The sequence below is a fragment of the Apteryx mantelli genome, chromosome 26, assembly GCF_036417845.1.
Source record: "Apteryx mantelli isolate bAptMan1 chromosome 26, bAptMan1.hap1, whole genome shotgun sequence".
Lineage (NCBI taxonomy): Eukaryota > Metazoa > Chordata > Aves > Apterygiformes > Apterygidae > Apteryx > Apteryx mantelli.
Window position 1 is genome coordinate 8,212,983 of NC_090003.1, and position 20,979 is coordinate 8,233,961.

General features: G+C 49.4%; 1 protein-coding gene across 13 annotated transcripts in view; it reads left to right on the plus strand.

Annotated features, from left to right (window-relative positions):
* The window catches only part of EIF4G3 (eukaryotic translation initiation factor 4 gamma 3), a 130,283-nt gene extending 114,605 nt beyond the window's left edge, over positions 1 to 15,678 (plus strand). For 12 of the 13 annotated variants that reach the window (XM_067311081.1, XM_067311084.1, XM_067311082.1 and 9 more), the window contains 9 exons: positions 1,435 to 1,550; positions 2,982 to 3,154; positions 5,440 to 5,565; positions 6,200 to 6,281; positions 8,146 to 8,244; positions 9,201 to 9,347; positions 10,926 to 11,007; positions 12,593 to 12,739; positions 13,731 to 15,678. In XM_067311081.1, coding sequence (XP_067167182.1) covers positions 1,435 to 1,550; positions 2,982 to 3,154; positions 5,440 to 5,565; positions 6,200 to 6,281; positions 8,146 to 8,244; positions 9,201 to 9,347; positions 10,926 to 11,007; positions 12,593 to 12,739; positions 13,731 to 13,912 — 1,154 coding nt within the window. In that variant the 3' untranslated portion in view covers positions 13,913 to 15,678. Of the gene's footprint in view, positions 1 to 1,434; positions 1,551 to 2,981; positions 3,155 to 5,439; positions 5,566 to 6,199; positions 6,282 to 6,538; positions 6,687 to 8,145; positions 8,245 to 9,200; positions 9,348 to 10,925; positions 11,008 to 12,592; positions 12,740 to 13,730 lie in introns of those variants that run through there. The other variant, XM_067311090.1, reaches the window with a different exon arrangement.
* Positions 15,679 to 20,979: the final 5,301 nt, after the last annotated feature.

Here is a 20,979-nt window from a genome sequence, read left to right on the forward strand (position 1 = left end):
GGAGGTTTGAGGAGTTTCAGGACGTAGAATGTCATATGCTTGGAGAGGCCTTTGAATACCAGGTCTTCCTGGTTATTTTGGGGGCATTCGGTTTTGTCTTCCTGGTTATTTTGGGGGGATTTGGTTTTGTCTTCCTGGTTATTTTGGGGGGATTCGGTTTTGTATGTGTTGTGTTAGCGAATCACCAACTCTTTACAGAAAAGGGCACAACTAGAGGATAAAAACGGGCCTGGGTCCAGCTTTCTCAGTCGCCCCATCTCTGGGACGTAGCCTTCTCGGCAGGCCAGAGCAGATGAGGTGGTTGTTCGAATGGTCCCAAGGCACAGCGCCGGAGCCGAGCGTTTTGGGCGCAGTGCCACTTGCGTTCGCCTGGAGCCATGTTTCCTCCAAGCTGCCGCATGCCGCACATCCCAGTGATTTCAGGATTTATATATGCTGCATCCACAAGGCTAAAATCCGTGGTCAGTCCTGCTGGATGGTGTAGTCGGTGCAAGGTGCTTCTTAAGTGCTTATCACCGTGTTACCGAAGCACCAGCGTTCCTTGCCCAGGTGGCCGTATCGGCGCTTTCTTACCATTTCCCAGGGCCGTAGTCGTGGTTGGGGTCTGGGGCAGACTGTGCACGTTACTTTTTTAGCACCGTGCTGTTGCCAGCCCTCGTTCCCGGCAGGTCCCGGTGCAGCAGGGGTGCTAACACCCGCGGGGGTGGGTTGTCCCCTTGTCAGTGCTGCAGCTCCCACTTTGTGCTCCTGCCAGCTGATAAAGTATCGAGGACGTTGAAGGCGGCGTTCCTGGGGGACAGAGCCTTTGCAGCGAGCACGGTGTTTGGCTCTGTCTCTGGGAAGCATCTAAAACTCAAACTGCTGCCACAGCGCAGCTCGTCTTGTCTTGGTGGTTCGCTCTGGGAGGCAAGTTTGTAAAGGGCTTCTTGGGGACCGGGTCTTTGGGGTTTCCTTTCTCCTGGAGACGTGGGAATGGGATCGGGAGATTGCTTTGGGTCGCTGCCCGTCAATGTCAGCGGGCTAGAAATTTTTGGCGTGCTGTCGGAGCTGCTCTAACAGCCTGAAGTTTAATTACTTAATGTTGATAGAGTGCTTTGAAGATGTTAAATCCTGTGCCACTGCCAAGTGTTTCTAAGGTTCAGTTGCAGAAATACAGAGGGTTCATATAGAGAGAGGGAATTAAACCGAGAAAGAAGTTATCTATAACTGATGGTGAGACACGAAACGCTCTACACTGGTTGTTTCAGTGTCCACCGCTTCCAAATCAGCGTCCTCTCGGTTACCATAGCAAATCTAGCTTGTTGACCGCTGCTGTCCAGCCAGCAGGAACGGCTCCGGGAGGAGGAACAGGTGACTTGTGTTTTCAGAACGTCTTGCTGGAAATGGTGCTCATTTTCCTTTTCCAAATGTCTCTTCTCTCTGCGTGACTGCCAGCCAAGCCAGAAGCTCCCCCGGCTCCCGTACAAGACAAGCCTTCGCTATCAGAAGAGGAAATAGAGAGAAAATGCAAATCTATCATTGATGAGTTCTTGCATATTAATGATTTTAAGGTAAGCAAAATGAAAACCTTGCGTAGCGTTAAGGTCGGCAGCCGTGGGCCTTTGAGTATGTTTTCTCTCCAGGAACGGTGTCTTTGTAAGCACCCAGCTGTTCCAGGCGTAATGGAAATGGTGCGGCCTGTTAAAATTTGGACGGCCGCAGCTCCAGGGGTGGTTTCAGGCAGTGTCTCACCACCTTGTTTTGCGCCCCTGCTAGTAATAGGGAAAAATAGCCCACTTTGTGTGTTTTAAGTAGCAAGATGTATGTGCAGCTGTCATGAATCACTGAGCAACTCCATAATAATAGCAATTTTGGAAGCAGGAGAGCTAGTGGGAAAATAAACTGAGGTTTTCATTCAGTTATCAAAGCATGTGCTGTTCTGTTCCAGAGGCAGATGAAGCAATACTAAATATTGAACAAACTACTCCACAGTATTTTTAATAAACATTGAGAATTACTGAGCAGCTGTCATCACTTCCTAGTTAAAGGTTGCAATTTTGTTTCCCTTGTAAATGGATTTTTTGCATGTCCAGGGAGTTTGCAAGAAAATGTTACATTTGCTGCAAAAGGTGATTGATTTGATCTTTTGCTGAAAAAAAAATTCTAAAACCCCGCGAAGTTTGAAATGACAGCGCCAGGGCATTCTGGTTCGGCACCCTAAAAGCAGAGTTGTCGCTTGCACTTTAAAGTGCTTCCAATTAAAATCAGAAAAAGAAAGAAGATTCCTAAGGATGGGTGGTTTTGGGTTCACATCTAGTTATCAGGAGAAATTATTAAATCATGATTTGGAGAAAAAATACAATTTGATTCACAATGTCTGCAGGTATGGTGTCTAGCAGGTCTTAACTACATTAGCTGGTTAAGAAAGGAGTCTCCAGTCCTTTTTCTTTTTGAGGTAGACTTTAAAGTCCAACTTCTGGACACGGAGATCTGTCAGGTGCGTCTGGCGGAAACGCTCTGACCTGAGTGCGCAGTCTGGGTCTGCCGAGCTCCTGAAAAAGGCCATTTAGGACCTCCAGAAACTCACCTGGGGCTGCCAGTTCTTGCTAGCTAAAGGCCAAACCTGCGAAGAAGAGCCAGTCCATTTAGTCAGAAAGTCCACTGAGATCTGCTGTGTTGAACCTAAAGGGTCAGCTGAAGATCTTCACTGACAACAGTGGAGGTTTTTGAAGTATGACATTGAGTATTGCTTTGAAAGCCTATGTTTAAGTGTTTTATTTGCTTAAGTTACAAAATGCATGTGCCAGAAAATAGACGCTTTACAAAGAGGAAATTTTGCTCTGAATGTTACCCGTGTATTTTCTGCTTCCTTATATGATATGTTTTTGTAGCATAAGAATTACTGGGCCAGGTTGGACCAGTAATGAACCTAACCTAATACCCTCTTTTTGACTTGGCTCGATATTTTACAAAATAAATGATGCTCTGTGGTGTTTGAGCAGGAAGCGATGCAGTGCGTGGAGGAGCTGAACGCCCAGAATCTGCTGCCTGTTTTCGTGCGAGTGGGAGTGGAGTCGACGCTCGAGAGGAGTCAGATCACCAGGGATCACATGGGCCAGTTATTATATCAGTTGGTGCAGTCAGGAAAGCTGAGCAAGCAGGATTTCTTCAAGGGGTTTGTATTCGGCACATCCACACGGATACTTTTGTTGAGCGTTCGTTGCAAACGCTGCGCTTTGCGTTGGCCAGTAATCGTTTCCCACGTTGGTTTGCTAGCAGCAATATCCTGAGCATCCTTTGTGAAAGAGCGTTTCCACTTAGGTATAAGTAATACAATATTTTAATAGACTTTTAAATATTTCAGATGCTTTAATGAACGTAAATGCTTCAGTATTTATATAAGTATTTATTTATAAGTAAATCTGTAGGTATATATCCAAATGTGCGTGTTTATATTTTCGTGTTGTGATGTATTTGTCAACGTTTGCCTTTTGGCAAATCACTCAGTGCGATTAGGACGGGAGAGGAAGAAGATAAAATAGCTGAGTGGCGTTAATGCCTTGAAGCCCCGTAGACTGAAATCCCGGGCAGCCACAAAACCGCAGCTGCTCTTCCAGTGGTAAAACAGGCTTCATCCGGATGATGCCCTTTCTCGGGACAACTCGCCTCTGAAGTGTGGCCGCAACCCAGGGGGCTGAGAAGGTGCCTACGTGCCCGATGCAGGTACCGGACAGGTCGCACCTTCCTCGGAGAACTGAACTTCGACCGCCTGCTCGTTTCGGCTCTCGTGGTCCTGCCTCTGGATTTGAACTGGTGTCCGGGTGTAAAAGCAGTTGTGCTCTCCTGCGCCCCTCGGTCCTTGCTGGAGCTTAGACTAGGGCGATTAAACAGAAATAGCTATGAAAAGCAGCCAGAGAACCCTGGCAGATGAAATAATGCTTCCAGATCATGAGTTTCAAGGTATTTAGCCTGACTTGCTGCTTTTATTGGAATCGTGTCTTGTGCTGGCACCGCTGACCGCTCTGATGGTGATCTCCCCGCAGCCGTGGCCGGCGGGGATTTTCGGGATGCCAAAACCCAGTAGCTCGCAGGAAAAGATGAGGCAGCCTGAGATGGAAACTGCAGGGAGCAGCAGTAAAAAACACATCCGCAGGGAGTGCACTTGTCTGTGTTCATGCAGCCGCTGATGGTCAAAACGACTCGCACTAAGTGATGCATTTCCATAATGGATCGTGATTAAAGCCGTTACTGCGTTTCCCAGGGTGTGGATAAGTGGCCGTGCTGCCAAATCAGTGGGATCCTGCTGAAATCCCGGGACCTGCGGTCTGAGTGTGGCATAAACAAAGCGAAACCACTCGTGAAATGAGAAAAGGGCAAGTGCCCTTCGCAGCGTTCAGCGGGCGCAGGAGAAGGCGGCTGCAAACGATGGGACTTACTCACGCAAGACAAATTACCATGTAATTAGAGGTCGTGGTATGAGTATTGGTCCCAGCACAGGTCTGGGGAGATGCGTGACAGGAAACCAATTGCTGGCAGAAACGCTGGGATGAACCTAAGTTGAAGTAGTAGCGGCAGATGTAAAGAACAAAGCGAATGAGACGGTTTCTGCTTAAAAGCTGTTTCTGACGCTAGTGCCCAAGGGAAGAAATTAATCGGTAGTCGTGTAAAACGGATCCCAGAATTTTCAGGGTTTTAAAGGAGAAGCGGATCGGTTTGAAAACTCTGGAGAGCCAGAAAACCGGATCGCCTTGCAGCAGGCGTGGAATGCAGAGCCACCTCCAAGGCTTTTATGGGGAACGGAGAGTTTTGAGCAACTCTGGAAGCCTCGTCTAGATGAGGTCGCAATTCAGCCTACCCCGTTTTGTCTTCTGGACGTCTGCTCTCTGACCGGTTTGAGCAAAGGATTTGTGGAGGAAGAACAAAACCACCTCCTGCTTTATCGAACTTTTCCTTGTGTTGTGTTTTAGATAGTTGATGGCTCATGCAAGAATTAGCTGAACATTTTGCTGACTACCTCACATTTGGACTTCTGTTCTTATTTATCCCCCTTCTGTTAATGTTTGGACTTTTTTAAGGAGATTCCGTTTATTAGACCTTATGTATTCATCAGCAAAAATGCCTTTTACTCTTACAGGTTTTACTAGTTAGTGAACAACACATTGCTGGGATGGAGGAATTATTGTAAATAAAGCTTTTCTGGATGGATCTTCTGCAGATGCCAGTTTGACGGAAGGCGTTGCCTTTTCACGTACTCTCCATGGTTCTGCCTAGAGATCGTAACTCCCTGCAGTTTTGAACCGCTGAAAGTATTAGATGGCAGTAGTGTTCTTTGCTATCTTGGGGGTGCTGTTGTTCTCTTTTAAAACAAAGGATTTAATACAGCGCAGATTTACTTTGCAGGAAAGGAGTCTCAAATTGAACTGTATTTAATGCTTGAAATTTTTCCTTCTTTTTCTAAAGGTTTTCAGATACCTTGGAGATGGCAGATGATATGGCCATAGATATACCCCATATTTGGTTGTACCTAGCTGAGTTGGTGACCCCCATGTTAAAAGAAGGAGGAATCTCTATGAGAGAACTTATACAGTAAGGAATGTTGTTTTTCTTTCAGTGACAGTCGAGCCTGAGCTGTCTGCCTAGCTATGCTCTCACATTTTTGTGTCGTGGGTCCCGTCAGTAGATAAAATGCGGATAGGATTAGAGGCTTGGCTTGCGAGACTCGCTGCATGTTGTTCAGGGCTTCAGGTTTGCACCCAGGTGAAAGCAGTGGTGGGAAAGGTGCTCTCTGTTCTGCAGTCACCGTTTTGTTTGGTGCAGGGAGTAGTGCTTTATCCATAGATCTGCTCCGGTCCCATTTGTTTCGGTTGAACTGCAAAATACCCCGGTGTTGTAGAGCCATGCAAGCGCACGCTCAGGCTCTGAGAACCTGTCTTAGATTTGAGGAGAGCAAGGTGTCGTGCAGGAGTGTTTATGTCGCCAGGTGTAATAACTACCATCTGGACGTGGCCATAAACATGGGCACAAAACCTCACACACAAAAATGGAAACTGCTTCCAGGACCAGAGTTTCGGTATTGTTGTATGTGTAACGGATATTTGGGGATTAAGTAGTTTAATTGCTACCCCTTGCCTTGTGTTCTGGCTCTGGAGCACTGTTCTGTGATGATCTTCAGGAACAATTCAAATGACAAGGAAAAATATCTGTTTTTCTTTCATTCTAGAGAATTTAGCAAACCTTTGCTTCCTGTGGGAAGAGCCGGGGTCTTGCTTGCTGAAATCTTGCACCTTCTATGCAAACAAATGGTAAGTGCCCAGGTACGCAGCTCGTAGCTTTGAGCCGGATGCAGCACGTACATGTTTATGCATGAAGCCTACACGCTCACATTCCCCACGTGGAGGTATTTAGAGATGGGCCAGCCAATCCAGATAACCTAGGAAATCCTAGGATAATCCTGATAACCTAGGAAAGCCGCCTCTCCATCCCCAGTTTCAAACCAAGCCTTACGAGGTTCCAAAAAGTCGAGTTAACTTTTCTCTCTCATCGCTTTTCCCTTTTGCAGGTACCTTTGCACCTGGCTTCTTCCAGAAGCTAGAGTGCTGAAATACTGCAAGAGGGACATTCTCGAGGTATTTCTGGGCTGACCAGGAGCAGCAAGTACCGGAAATCTTGCGAGAGAGCTGTTCTTGCAGACCGGAGAGGTTCTGAGAGTTCGGATAAGCTTCAGATGGCCTCTCAGACTTCCGGGTGCTTATCCAAACTAAACCTGCCAACTCTTAAGAGTCACCCGGCACTAGGGGTAGCGACACCTTTTCACCCTGTAACTTCTAGAGCTCTCTTACACGTTGCACAGTCGTGTGTCCAAACAGTTTGGTGGTTTCCCTGTAACTCTTGTCTCCATTTTTGTCTTTTTTTTTTTGTCTTTTTTTTTTTTCCCAATCCGGTTAAATAGTGCACTTTGGCTAGTGTCTATTTTAAGCCCTGTAAAATCCCCTCACTTCCCTGTTTTTAAAGCATGCATTCAAACAAGGTTGGTTGTTCCAGGAGCATTTCAGTCTAGCAGTGCGGATAGTGGCTTTTTATTTATTTATTTTAGTCTTAATGCTTGTTTGGACAGTTGATTGGCATTTTTTTCCCTCTGTTCTCTGAAAGAAAAGCTGCTGTGCTCTGGGGCTTGAAGCACAGGCTTGGGTTTCTGTTTCTGCCACAGCTTTCTAATGCGATCTTGTCTAGACTGATACACTTGCGCTTGGGCATTTTGAGTCAGGCATTTCCATCTGGTATCAGTCACCTAATTCAGGTTCTGATGAATTGCGGCAGGGACTCAGCATAATTATCTCTTTACTAACCTGTATATTAAAATTCAAAATATCAGGCTGCTTTTATGTCAGTGCTTAGCTTTGGCTGCACAGTGACCCCCCCTCCTTGGGTAGGTGCTATGGGATAAATGTTTCTGCAGAGCATTTGGGTGAGAATAGCTGGTTGTCCCTAGCATTTTTATTCTTGTCCGAATTGCATACGCGCCGTTTTTAACGGGATACCAAAAGGTCAGCGTGACATTAGAAGATGCAAAAGGTTGTACTGTACGTACTGTAAAGGAGCTTTCCTCAAGGTTTGCAATAAATTCTAGGAACTGAAGAGTGAACTTGGTATTATGTAGCTGCATTTGAGGCTTGATGTCTGCACAGAAAACAACCATGTAAATAATGATTTTTCTAGTGGATAATTTACCGGTGTCTTAATGTCAAAGCATGGGAGAATGAGTCATGGAGTAAGTTAATGGCAGAGTCAGGAGAAGGATCTAAGTCATCTAACTGCCAGCTCTGTCACGGCCATGGGACGCTGTGCCTTACTCAGATATACCCACTTTCCATAGGTGATCCCTGGCTGAAGTTGTTGCAGACCCTATGTATCACGTTACACCTTGTTTCATTACACACCACCGTGGTGTCTGACCACTTCATGAGATACTTATACCTGTGGCAGGATTGCAGATATGATTTTCTCTTGCACGGGATTTCCAAACATGATCACTTTTTTGCTAGGCATCTTGTTTGGTGGCTGAGCAGTTCTTTATTTCTCCTGGCACAGCTGCACCGTTCCAGCCTGTGTAAGCTCCCGAGGATTTCTGCCGAGTCTTTTAAAACGAGCAAACTGTTTGTATTTTAGAGCCATAAGAAAGTGGGAGCCTTATGGAGGGAGACTGGCCTCAGTTGGAAGGACTACTTACCTGAAGGGGAGGATGTACATACCTTTCTCACGGAACAAGTGAGTTGAGAGCGAGTGTCCGCTTGATGATGTTGGTCTGCTGATTTTTGGTCCCCAGTCTTGTCTGCCTGTCTTCTTCCCTCCCGTCCTCACATGTTGTTGGCACAGGACATGGGAAAGAAGCATCTCTGTCATCAAGTTGAGATTAGATTATTTGCAGCGCCTCCTTTCTGAAACGCTAGGAGGGCTGGGCTTGTCCTCCATGATCCCAGGCACACGTCTCCCATCAGCTGGCTTCCTCTAGTAGATGTATTCCCCAAAAAGGGGGGAATGAAGTCAAGAATGAATTTTGTAGATAATCGACAAGCAGAATAGACTATCTGCAGATGGACTGGAATAAATGATAGCAATTATTTCCTCTTCCCACCTTGCGTTATCATCCCAGAGGGTTTCGCAGCAGAGAGGGGCCAGGCCATAGCAGGAGCCCGATGGAGGGCACCTTGCAGCAGGTGCTGGGGTGCTCGAAAGGAAGGTGCTGGAGGCCTTCCTTGGGAGCCCCAAGGGAACCAAGGCCCTGTTTTAGTACTTAGGAAGTACTGTGCTGTGGGAATTTAAATGTATTACCAAGACCTGGTGACCGGTGAAGGGACCGTAGATCCTCTATCACGTTTTGCAAGAGCTGGGGCATTAGCTCCAGTTTTTTTGAGCCAATGCCCACTCTGGTAATTGCATTGCAGCTCCCCCTAGTTTCAGTTGAGCAACACATGGTGCACGCTCATATTGTGCAGGGCTGGAGTTTGTTTGGGGAGGTGACAGTTTCTTTGCTGGTTAATGTAATTCCTGCATGTTTGTAAAACACTTTATAATCTTTGGAACAGAAGAAAGTATGTAAATTGTTGTAATGATAACTTAGCGTTGGAAAGTTGCGGAAAGCAGAACGAGCTGTAGCTTGCTGTCTTGATTAAGCATAGGAAAGTATATTTAACTGATTCTGCTCCTCGCTTCTGATGTTGCAGAAGTTGGACTTCACGGAGTCCGACTGTTCCAGTTCCTCAGAAGCACTTTCAGAGAAAGAACTCTCTGCAGAAGAGCTGAACAAACAGCTAGAAAAACTCATTGTGGAGGACAAGGCGAACGATGAACAAATCTTTGACTGGGTAGAGGTACAAAGACCGTTTTCACCCTCCCTGCACACGGTTTTGTTAACCGCTTTTATAAACACATTCTCATCCAAAGGAGTGTCTCTGCGGGCTGTCAGGTCTTCCCGTTACTTTCATGCAGTGCCAGGCCCAAGGTATTCTTGCCCGTTGGGGAAAACAGCCGGGAGCCAACTATAATCTCTAGTCGCTGGCATACGGCAGCTTCCTCATTGCCGTGCGAGTTCCCCGGAGGTGAGACGTTATCAGGCGTCCGCGGCCCCTGCCTGTACGTGTCTGGTTGAGACACGGATCACCGTCGTGGCGGGCCGTCTCGCGTCCTTTGTTTCGCAGGGCGGCATCGCGCTGCCGTGGTGCATCCGCGCTTTCCGAAGGAAGCGGTGGGGTAGCGAGAAACGGCAGAGCTAGGCACGGTCAGAATTGAGAAATAAATACACCACGTTGATTTTTTTTGCTCCTCTCCAAGCACAGGACACTAATGATGATGGGGACTGTGCCAGCAACGTTTTCAAAGAATTAAAATCTATATATAATTACTCAAATATTTCAAATTAACATTTAGAAAAAAGAGTTTTACTAGTATTACCTTACTGCTGGGTAACTGCTGATTTAAATACCGTAGACTTTTCACTCTGAAACGCTGCTTCTGGTTAGCAGTTGCGTTATAGACCAAGTATGTTGCTACACTCTTGCCTAGTGTTCCCTTTCCAAGTGTTTTTATCCCTAGATATGGGATAAAAGCGCCTCACTGTTTTCTGTGACACGACCTACGCAAATTCCCCCCTGCCCAGCTGCGTGCTCTGCCATGCTTTAAAAATGTCCCTCATCTGGACCGCCACTGAGAGCGTGTGTACCTTTCCCACAGTGTTGGACCAGGCAGCGTAAAGAGAAAAAAAGACCCCAAAAAAGTCAGCAACAAAAAACATTGATCTTTTTTGCCCTCTAACTCCAGCTGCATCCTCCAAGCTAGATTTTAAATCTTGCTTCTGACACGATACTCAGCCTGAAGCATTTGTATCTCTGCTTGCAGCTAAACCTCGGTCAGCTTCGTTGCAGCTATTTCCGTCGCTGGAGCGATGTGCTAGAAATGTCCTTTTTCTGTTGCTGTGAGGGGAGCAGAGTGCAAGCGGTACTGAAAATCTAGGGACACCCCCAGGCTCTCTTTATAGGTTGGGACGAGTTAGGTAGCCATTCCCTGAATTTCCTTCTATACAAAGCAAATCTCCTACCAAGGAGGATTCCATAAAACGTGCTGAAGTGTAAAACGCTCAGAAAACGTAAAAGGCACCGCAAAAGCCGAGCGTCATCCTTTCGATTGGTTTCTCTAGCCGACAAACTAGCTGGTGGGAGTAGTGAAGTAGGTTGTCCTGATCGCAGGAGAACTGTTGTTGCGTGTTGACGTACCTGAGCCCTTTTCAAGAGGGGAATGGGGAAGCTGGATTTCTGCAAAGGGGTGAACTGGTTTCCTACTGCAGCAGCTTTTGCTGAATTTACACTTCCTGCCAAATTCAGCAGCGGATTTTGGAAACAGTTGCTCTTAGGCGCTGGAGTGTTTTTAACTGGTCCATTTACTCTTGATTTCAGGCTAATCTAGATGAAAGCCAGATGAGTTCACCTACATTCCTTAGAGCTTTAATGACAGCAGTTTGCAAAGCAGCTATTATAGGTGAGTAATTTGCAATGCAAACACCAAACAAACCAATCAAATGTGCCAAGAATTATTTCCCGTTTTTTTAGGTTCATATCACTTTTTCTTCTCCTCTCAGGCTGCTTTTTAACACGCCCCTAAGATTTTTGCAGCATATTGAATCCCAGCGCCCCAGAGCGAGGTGTTCGCTCCGCCTGCGGCAGCCGGGCGCTTTGCTGGTGATGGTGTTCTCCATTCCCGGTCTGGCCCCTTCCCCAGAGCGTCCCGGTGCCTTTGCTTGTGCAGACATTTCAGATGACTCTGAGTAACGTCAGATTTTTCATTGATTCTTTTCCAGCGACGGTGGAAACGCGCTAGACGTTATTAAGATAATTAGCATTTCCACTCCTGTGGCAGCGAGGGCGCGTGGGTGCTCTGCCACCGCCGGTTGCCACGTGTGAGTTGGAAGTGTGGGCTGCAGAAGAGGAGAAGCCAGCTTGCATCTCTGGCTTGTTAATAGTTTTCATGTCCCGAGAGTGTGGCATTTTTGGAAAGAGCGTTTATATGGATTACTTGAATGTGCGTCGAGCCATAACGCCCCAGGGGTAGGGCAGTCGGTTGGAACTGCAAGGAGAGGGTGGGCTGCTAAAAAAGAAGTGTGAGCACCAGACCCTCGAGGGGTTGAGTAAAGCGCTGCTAGCCAGTGGAAACATCTGGCCCGTTCACATCGTTTCCTTTAATTTTACTGTTGGCATCTGGCAAGGCAAAGAAATTGTGCTTGTAAAGCACCCATTTCTGCTCCTAGCTCTAAGAGTCACGCTCGGTGGAGGGATTGGTCTGAATTTCATCTTGCCACTGCGTGGATGTGAGCGGAAAGACACAACCCAGTTCCTTTCTTCCTAGAAAACAGAATCTTTTGGAGGCCACCGAATGTTAATGGCTAAATGACACAGGATTTTATGACAAATGTGTAAGGGTTCCCTGATGCATCTCTGCTGGGGGTGTTTCGGTAACAGCTTGTTGTTTTACTTTTCTATCTTGCCTCTAATTGAGATATTTTCTCTTTGTTTTCTAAAAATCTCTTAGTCGTGTTTTTAGCATGTTCTACTTAAAAGCCGCTGAATAATTTCTCCATGTTGCTGCTGAAGGAAGGGGACTTCTAACACGTATTTTAATATATTTCTGATTTCCTATGTCATGCGCAGTTTATGATTCTGTTTCTGCTGTAGTGTTTTTAGAAAAAGGTGTACTTTTCTCCAAAGCTCCTCTGTAGCTGAGATTTTCGCTCCAGCCGTTGTGTGCGCTTTGAGCACCCGGTTGTCTGTGGGAAAGCGATGATTTGCACTGCACAGTACGGTGGTAATTCTGCTGCTCGTGTCAGCAGGCTGGCTAGGGACCTGGTGGGGCCACCGGAGATACTGGTGGAGTTTGGGCAGTAAGAAGAATCAAGACTTCCAGAAGTAGCCATTGATCAGAGATACTCACTTCCTAATTTTGTCTCATCCTTTTTTCTCTCCGCACTAACCCGTATCTGTGATTTCTATCTGAATAAATAAAGGTGATAAAAGAGCTGCCCCTGCTGCCATCTACCAAAGCTAACGCTGTTTTCTTCTCTTCTCTTCAGCGGACTCTTCTAGCTTCCGTGTGGACACTGCTGTTATCAAACAGAGAGTGCCGATCTTACTCAAGTACCTAGACTCAGACACAGAGAAGGAACTACAAGCACTTTATGCACTACAAGCATCAATAGTAAAACTTGATCAGCCTCCTAGTAAGTGTTCTCTCTGCGCTGGGGGTTTCAATCCTGAGAGCCTAGGGGAAAGTTGCTTCCATGAGAGTAAAGCCTAGGGATAAGAGTCTGGAAGAGCATGTGCTTTTCCTGACAGCGAAGCCAACTTTTTACATTTGTACGTAGAAGATGAGAGAAAGCAGCTTGCAGTAGTTTCTGCTTTCGGCTTTTAGAGAAGTCCGGTTCCCCAGATGCTTGGCTGGAGGTGTGTTCTTCTCCTGGTTGCTCCTGTAAGCAGCCGTAGAGAAGGAAGAACAAATCTCTGTGACGCCAAGAGAGGAAAACACAGAGAATTATCTGTCGAGATTTACAATAGCTAGACATGCGAGAGCACCACTCATCGCAATTGCACTGCGGTGCTGCACCACAGATGTGTGTGGCCTTGGAGCGAATAAAACGAGTTGGACAGCTGATGAGTCTTGTCCCAGAAACACTGTAGGAAAGTGTTTATGGAGAAAGGGTGGAGGGGTTGCCAAAGAAATGGGAATACCCGGGGAGTCTGCAGCCCAGAAGGAAGGAGCGCACCAGAACATCCAACTTGATCGTACTTAGCTGTAAATGTTTCCGGTAGTCGCTCGCTATCCCTCCTGCCGAGCCGCACAAAACCAAGCGCTGCCCTGAGCATCAGCGCCGGCGAGGAGCCAGGCTGTCGGGTCGGGCGGCCTCGTGCGAGGGCCACTGGCCGCTGTGGATCCCGTTTGCTGGCCAAGCCTAGGTTATACGCAGCCACGGCTGCTTTCCCAGCTTTCCCGTTTCTACGGAGCGTGTAGTCGGAGGGACCTGGGTTCCTTCTCAGCTGTGTCCAAGCAGCCAGGAAGCCATAATTTAGTAACAGGCCTTGCTTTTACGTGTGTCTGCATGTCTTGCCTTAAAGGTCCTGTTAATCCCCTTGTCCATACCCGCGCGGCTTTGTCCGCCGACGGAAACCGCGCCGTACTTACAGGCGTTCTCTCCCGTTATTCCCTTCTTGCAGATTTGTTGCGGATGTTTTTTGACTGCCTGTATGACGAGGAGGTCATATCGGAGGATGCCTTCTACAAGTGGGAGAGCAGCAAGGACCCGGCGGAGCAGAACGGGAAAGGAGTAGCGCTAAAATCCGTCACGGCGTTCTTCACGTGGCTACGGGAGGCTGAAGAGGAGTCGGAGGATAATTAAAACTTAAAATACAGAGGAAAAAAAAAAAAGAAACAATTTAAGTATTTTTTTAAAAAGTTTCACGTCTTCGCCAATCACAGTGCAGCAAGGCCAATTCTCGCGCAGACCCCCCCCTTCCCCCACACATGCACGAGTGGGAGAGGTAAAAATAGATAAACACAAAGGTGATCATGGAGGAAAAAAAAGGTACTTGAAAAAAAAAAAAAAGCAAACTTCAAACCTGAGGGCGGGAGCACTAAACCAAAATACATGTATTATTTATAGAAAATATTTTCTGTTTTAATCTTTTTTTTTTTTCTTTTCTTTTTAAACAAGGACTCATACTTACAAAAACACGAAGCGAAACAAATCTGTTTAGCAAAAAAAAAATAAAAGAAAAAAGTTGAAAACTTTTAATTTATTATTTTAAGGACTGCAAATGCCAGTGTAATTTTTAAATTTGCAGTTTCTGTAAACAAATTGTATAATAGAACGAAAGCAGAGAAATAAATTTCCCTCCCCTTCATACGCACCTCAGTTTTGTTTCAAAGCATGATAAATAGGCAAAACTTTCAAGGGGGTTGGGGTAAGCTAGATGAGGAAGAGATCAAAAATTTTTTTTTTTTTAAATTGTCATCAGATTTTTCTGCCTGCCTCTCAGCTTGCTTCAGAAATTTAAAAGAAAATAGTAATCAAAACGTACATAACCTTGGAACGAAAGGAAAATGGATTTGAGAAAACCGCTGCGGACCGGAGTGCTCCGAAAATAACTCGTTCAAAACAGTGCTACCCTGGGGAAAAAAAAAAAAAGTACTAGTGATACTTTCAGAACCTTTAGAGCAACTTTAAGGCTTGTAAATACATAGAACAAATATTTAAAAAAACAAAAAACAAACAAAAAAAACGAAAAAAAGAAATTGACTCAATACTATTTCTTTTCACTTTCAAAATATAAAGAACAAAATAAAGACAAACATTGCAAGTTTAAAAGAAAGTAAAGCGACTTCTCCTTTGACAGCTGCTGAATGTGCGCACCTCTCCTGGGCGGTGCCGGCTTCCTTTCCCTTGCGCGGATCCGAATTGTGTACGGCTAGCGCGCGTCCGTGTGTGCGTCTGCCAAAAAGAGGGGTGAGAGCACTTGTGAGAAGGGGGTTGCTGCTTGGGAGACCTTTTCTGCGGAGAGAACTTCACGGCCGAGGAGCAGCCGGCGGCTCCGCCGCGTTTCCCGCGCGCCCGGCGCCCGCTGCCGGCCGCGTTTTTCCGGCTGCGGCGTCGCGCCGGTGACTTGGGAGAGCGGCGGCTCGGGAGGCCGCAGCCTTTTGAGCCCCGTGACCGCCCGCCGGCCCTTTGCCTCTGCCGCTTGCCTTGCTGTGCCGAAGGAACCCAAAGACCCGCCGGGGCGAAAAAAGAAAGCGGAAGAGGCGACGCAAGCGCTGCGAGCGATCCGGCGCTCCTCCCGGAGCGGCGGCCGAAGCCGGAGCCCGGCCCCGGCGCGGATTGCCCGCGGCCCGCTCCCGCGCGGTCCTCCGCGCTGCTTCCGCGTGCAGTAAGTCTCTCGCGCGTCTCTCCAACGACCAAAGATGTCCCGCTGGCTCTCACTGTGAAGAAGCGTCACCCTGGTACCGTCTGCGGGGTCTGCGAAGCCCTGAGACGTGAACTGTGGTCCGCGGAGCGCCGGTAACCTGGGGAGCGTCTGCTGGTGGTCGGGGCAGCGCTCGCTGCTCACGTGATGCTGTCTCTTTCTTTCCAGCTGCTAAATCACTTCTTTTTTTTAAAAAAAAAAAGAAAAACAAGGAAAAAAAAAAAGGCTACAACTACATTAAATACTTTCCTAATCTTACTTTTACATGTAAACAATTGCTGTACTTGCATAAGGATGTTATTTGATCACCAAGGGGAAGGGAGGAGGGTGCCTGGTTGTGGCTGGAGGGGGGAGACGTCCAGGAGACGCTTTCCCTGTTAACGTGTTCCCTGCCGTGAATCCGAGCTGGAGAATCCATGGCCTAAAACACTAGAGCATTGTTCGTCTCTCTCTTTTTTTTTTTTTTTTTTTTTTAGTAACAATAAAACACTTTTCTCCGATGTTTTGTTAAAAAAAAAAAAAATCTCACCCTTAATATACGCCTATGTCTGTATCCGCTTGTGTGACACCCGGCTTGTTCCTCCTCCTCGGCCGCTTCCCCTCTCCGGGTGCGCGCGCAGCGGGCCACGGGAGCGGGAACCCGATGGTTTGCAGCGGCCGGAGGATGTAAGCGTGCGAGCGAGGCCGAGCGTCTGCCGAGTCGGCGGGTGCGCCTGATGGATTTCCCCGCGGATGATGGGCTGGAAGCGGGAGCGCCCGAGCCCGGAGCCGCTCTGCAAGGCTCGGGATACGGCCTGCGATTTATTTAATGACCGCCTGGAAACGGAAAGGAAGAATTTGCTAGAGCCTTTGAACAGCCGAAGGGATCGGAGGTCGTCAGGGGCAGGGAAATTGGTTGGGAAGCTCGAATGCTTTGACTGAAGGAGCAGGGAAGACGCTGGCTGGAGAAAACGGGAGCAGTGAGCGCCCGGGGCTCCCTCCTTGCTTGAGCCGTCGACGTGAAATGCTCCTGGGCGACGGGAACTTGCCCTGCTGGTGTTTGCAGAGGCCGGGAAGGGAGTTTTATGGACGTTTTCGGTCTGGCCTTAAGTGATACCTGAAACAGAAGATCATTGCAAGAGATTCCCGCGGGAAAGCGTGGTCGGAAAGCGCTGCTCTGCGCATCCCGTCTGACCCAGCAGGACCCACCGGAGGAGGCCGAAGCGCCGACCTCCGGGCCCGCGCGCTGGGCCGCAGCGAGCGCCGTTCGCTCAGCAGGAGTCGGGCAGCGGGGGCGAGGAACGGGGACGAGCTGCGTCCTGCGCGGCCCCAGTAACCGAGCGCGGCTGCGGGTCGGTGGTGAGGAAGACCTTCCCGTGCGGGTCCTCGGAAGGCATCGGCAGGAGCAGCAGAGGCGTCGCTTGTGTTCCTGCTTATCGCTTAAAGCTTCCCCAAACCTTATGCGTTCAAACAGCACATTTCCGGGCCAGGCATTGCCGAAGGCGGGTTTCTTTCTAGGGAAGTTTCCTCGGGAACGGATCTGCCCTTTCCATGAGCGAGGCCAGGAGCCTGGCCCTGCCGCGCGTTGCGCTGCCTGCCCGCGTTAACGCGTTCGGTGCTGAGCCTTGCTCCGTCAAGCGGCCCCGGCGCCTCAGGTCCGGGGGCAGACCGCGGCGCGGGCTCTGCCTCGTGCCGTCTCCCTCTGAAACTGAATTTCAGCCTTGCTCTGCGTTGCTGGGGGCTTGGCGGGGTCCCTCTCCCCGGACCGCTCTTGAGCCGAGAGCCCGGGTGCTCCTGAGCCACCCGCCCGAGAGCGCTAGCCAGCCGCGCGCCTGCCGACAGCTCCGGGGAAGCTGGAGGAGGGAACAGTGACGGAGACATGATTTTAGCAAAGCCCAGATGGTGCAGGGCCACCTCACCACGCTTAATCAAAGGAGAAACTTCCTGCAGAAGTGGGGCAGGATTTGTGCATCGGTCCTGGTCCGCCAGACTCGTAGGCTCCAGGCTGCTCCTCCGCAGTTTGGGTTGGTGTTTGCAACCCCTTTAATCCCACGCTAAGCGCGCACGATGCGCGTTTCAGTTGGTAGTAGCTGATACTGGTATTTGCTTCGTTCCTGCGTCGCGTAGCGCTTTCGCTCCCGAGTCTAGACAACTTCATTTTTTTGTGATAAAGGAAAACGGGGCCTCTAAAAAGTCCTGCTAGCTTGCTTGAGCATCCTGAAAACATTTCAAACCCATTGCAGATGTCAGCGTCTTGCTGCCAGAAGGGTGTCCGTGGTTGTTGCCGCTCCGTTTAGCTCCAGCACGAGTTGCTTTTACAGATGAAGGGACCTGAAGCCGGTGGGATTGTCAGGAGCATTCGCTGCGGAGCAGAAAAGCCGTTAGGGCCGTGCCCCCGGCACTGGTCACTTGTGTTGGATTTGTTTCGCGGATGCAAACGGGTTCAGCTTTATGGGCACAAAGCTCAAAATCAGACCACCGTCCCCTCCCCGAACCCTCCCATGCTCTTGCATCCATCTTATATTTCTTAAGGCGGAAGCAATCAGCTTGGACTTTTGCTCTTCGGCAGACGTTGGTCCTGCGCTGCTCCCTGATCCCAGGCCACCTAAGCGGCACCTCCGGCCAAACAGCGTCGGCAGGAGCGCGAGCTCTTTGCACGCTGCCTTCTCTTAATAAGGTGCTAACCCAGAGGCTCGTGCAAGAGCCCGCACCCTGCTCCGGACTCGGAGCAGCGGTTTGATCGCGAGCTGCATCGACCGCAGGACGGAGCCTGGGGCTCGCGGGCTGGAGGTCGGGGGGGGGGACCTGCTTCGCCGCCCGTGTCCCAGCCCAGCTCTGCGGATAGATTATCTGCAAGGAGCCGTTGCAGGAGAGCTGCGGCGACGGGCAAGTAACCGCAGCAAGTGCCGGATTAGCCCAGTCAGCTGCCAGAAGTGTGACTAAACCCCTGCAGATAGCCGAGGCAACGCGCTGGAATGTGTCTTCCCCTTCCCTTGTATTTTCCAAGGGCTCCGGTTGCCACCTGTGGTAACGATCACGTAATTGCGGCTTGCTGAAATAACGTCGGCTTATTTAAACGCTGCTGCAGGGATGCCCAGCGCGTGGTCTGTGGAAAGCTGTGGTCATGCGGCACTGGTGTCTCTTCCTCGTTTCCAGCTGCTAAATTGCACTGAAACGGCAACAGAAATAAACCCAGCTCCCGCTCCATTCAGTACTTTCCAAAGAGGAATTGGTCCAAGCCTGCAGTTGGTGTCCCAGCTGCGGGGATGTTTGTGCCGTGGCTGCAAATCGGAAAGGAGAGCAGGGTCTGGGGGGAAGGCAACCTCTGCGTTAAGGAAATCTCTCTTCCCGGGCGAGCGCGCAGAACGGTGAAGCCTTGCTTTTGCACGCTTCTTGAGGCTATACGCACCGCTCGCTTGTCCCGTGCCAGCCCTCCACAAGGGCTAATAGCAGATGTGGCGGTGAAGCGGGGTCCGGCTGAGCTCGCAGGCTGCGGCGCGGCGCCTAGCAGGGAGCGGAGCTCTGCTGGAAGCGTTTTCTCACAGCATTGCAGAGAGGAGCGGGCAGGCAGCTGAGCAGATCATCGCAGCTGATGCAGGCAGGACCGTCCGGTTCTTCCGTGCACCGTGACCACGAAACAGAAGCACCTTCACGGACTTTCACGCACCTTCTCTGCAAAACAGGGGCCGTCGAGTGTTTTAGCATCCTCTGCTCCAAGGATACTGAACTCTGTTGTTTTTCCCAGGCCCTGGGTCGAGCCGACGTTTGTTTTGCCCTGCTGTTGAGTATTCGTGCGTTCGCCTGGTGCTTTAGCTCTGCCATTGAAGCTATCGGAGCTTGGCTGTGTTGGCCAACAGTTGGCTGTGGAAGCAGAGCCTGGGCCGCGGCTGCCGCATCTCCAAGAAAAGCCGACCGACAGGGTTTCCCACGGAGGGACAAGCAAGCTGGCGCTCGAGCTGCCCGTGCGCCTCAAGCAAGAGCCGTCGTCGCCAGCAATGCTTTAAATTCTCGTCCAAGCTGCAGGTCTCCTGTGTTCGTAGCGGGCCCCGTCCTCCCCCCTGCAAGGCGGCTCCCACAGAAGAGGTGTCTGGGTCCACTTGAGAGGGAGCAGAGGTGGGAGTCATCCCACCTGGCCCCGGACGGCGGGCTTGGCACCAGATTTCCTTTCCACCAGGGGCGTGAAATAGTCGCGCCTGGGGTGCGATCCCGGCCACGCCACGTCAGAAGGCACCTGCCTGTTTCTGGTGGCCTGGGAGGAAGCCCAGGTGAGAAGCTCCGATGGAGAGGTCCACACCAGGCTGTCGGGTGCTAGGCAGTACTGTGCCCTTGGAAATAAGTGTGCAACCCCCCCCTTCTTACTGCTCTTTCTGTCGCTCCCAGTGGTAGGTACATTTCTAGCACACGTAGGGTCAACCTTGCTCCAGAAGGAGTTAAAACTTCGGTACAAGTTTTAGTACAACAGTCCAGGGGAAAAGTACTGAGAACATTTATTAGGAGGCGGTTGTAAGGAGATCAGAGATGATCCCTCTTGCCGAAGGGACACTTAGAGGCAGCGCAGAGGATCCCGCTCGAGCGATCCGGGGTCTCCGCGGGCAGGATTCCTCGCTGCGCAGCTGGCCATCCGAGGCAGACAAGCAGCAGCAGTCTGGGAAGCTTTAGGGATGAAGGAAGGAGGCGACTGGAAGAAGCTTCCCCCCTCTGCAAGCCTGCTTGTGATTAGATGCAGGAGGAAATGGAAAAAGGCTTGAGTTCTCCCGGAGCCGGGTGCCAGAAAGTTTCTAATTTTTTTTAAAAGGCTTCATAAAACAAATGTGCAAGTTGAGGTAAAAATGGAAAATCAGAAAGCTTGCCAAGGGAGGGCGACGACACCAGAGGCAAGGCCTAAATATAATCAAAACTGAAGTTTGGCGCTGCAGGCAAGCATTAAAGCAGAAGCTGGCCCCAGCGATCCTGCGCTCGCTCAGCCAGCAGGATCGAGACCATATTAGCAGCAGCTGATTTCCACGTATAACGCACACAGCACGATAAAGGCTTTTAAGGGGCCCCAATGAATTATCACTCAAAGTAATAGTAATATTGTGTTAAAAACGTAATTGCTAAAGCCATAACTGGTGCAATAGGTAACCGTAAGGAACTCAAGGGCAGTGCTTGTAAAGCAAGAAATGTTCATGTTGAATAAGAACTGTGGCATAACGGGGAAAATATGAGTTGGAAAATATGAGGGTAAGAAAGTTAATGGAGGGTCTTGTGACCCCTGAAGAGGAGTTTGTCAGCAGTCCTGTCCACAACCGAAGCACCACAGGTAATTCACACCAAAGCGGTACTGATGCTTCCACTGGGAGTACACGGCTCGCTCTGGAAAGCCTCTCAGTGGGGCTGGAAATCCTGTTAAATCTCTTGACGCGCCAAGTTTTACTGATGCTCGCAGCAGCAGTGTATCTAAATGACCTGGTTTAGCCTGTAAGCTGTACGGCCAAAAAAAAGCCCTTCCGAAAACAAAAGCCCCAGGCTAACATGTTGAAGCTTC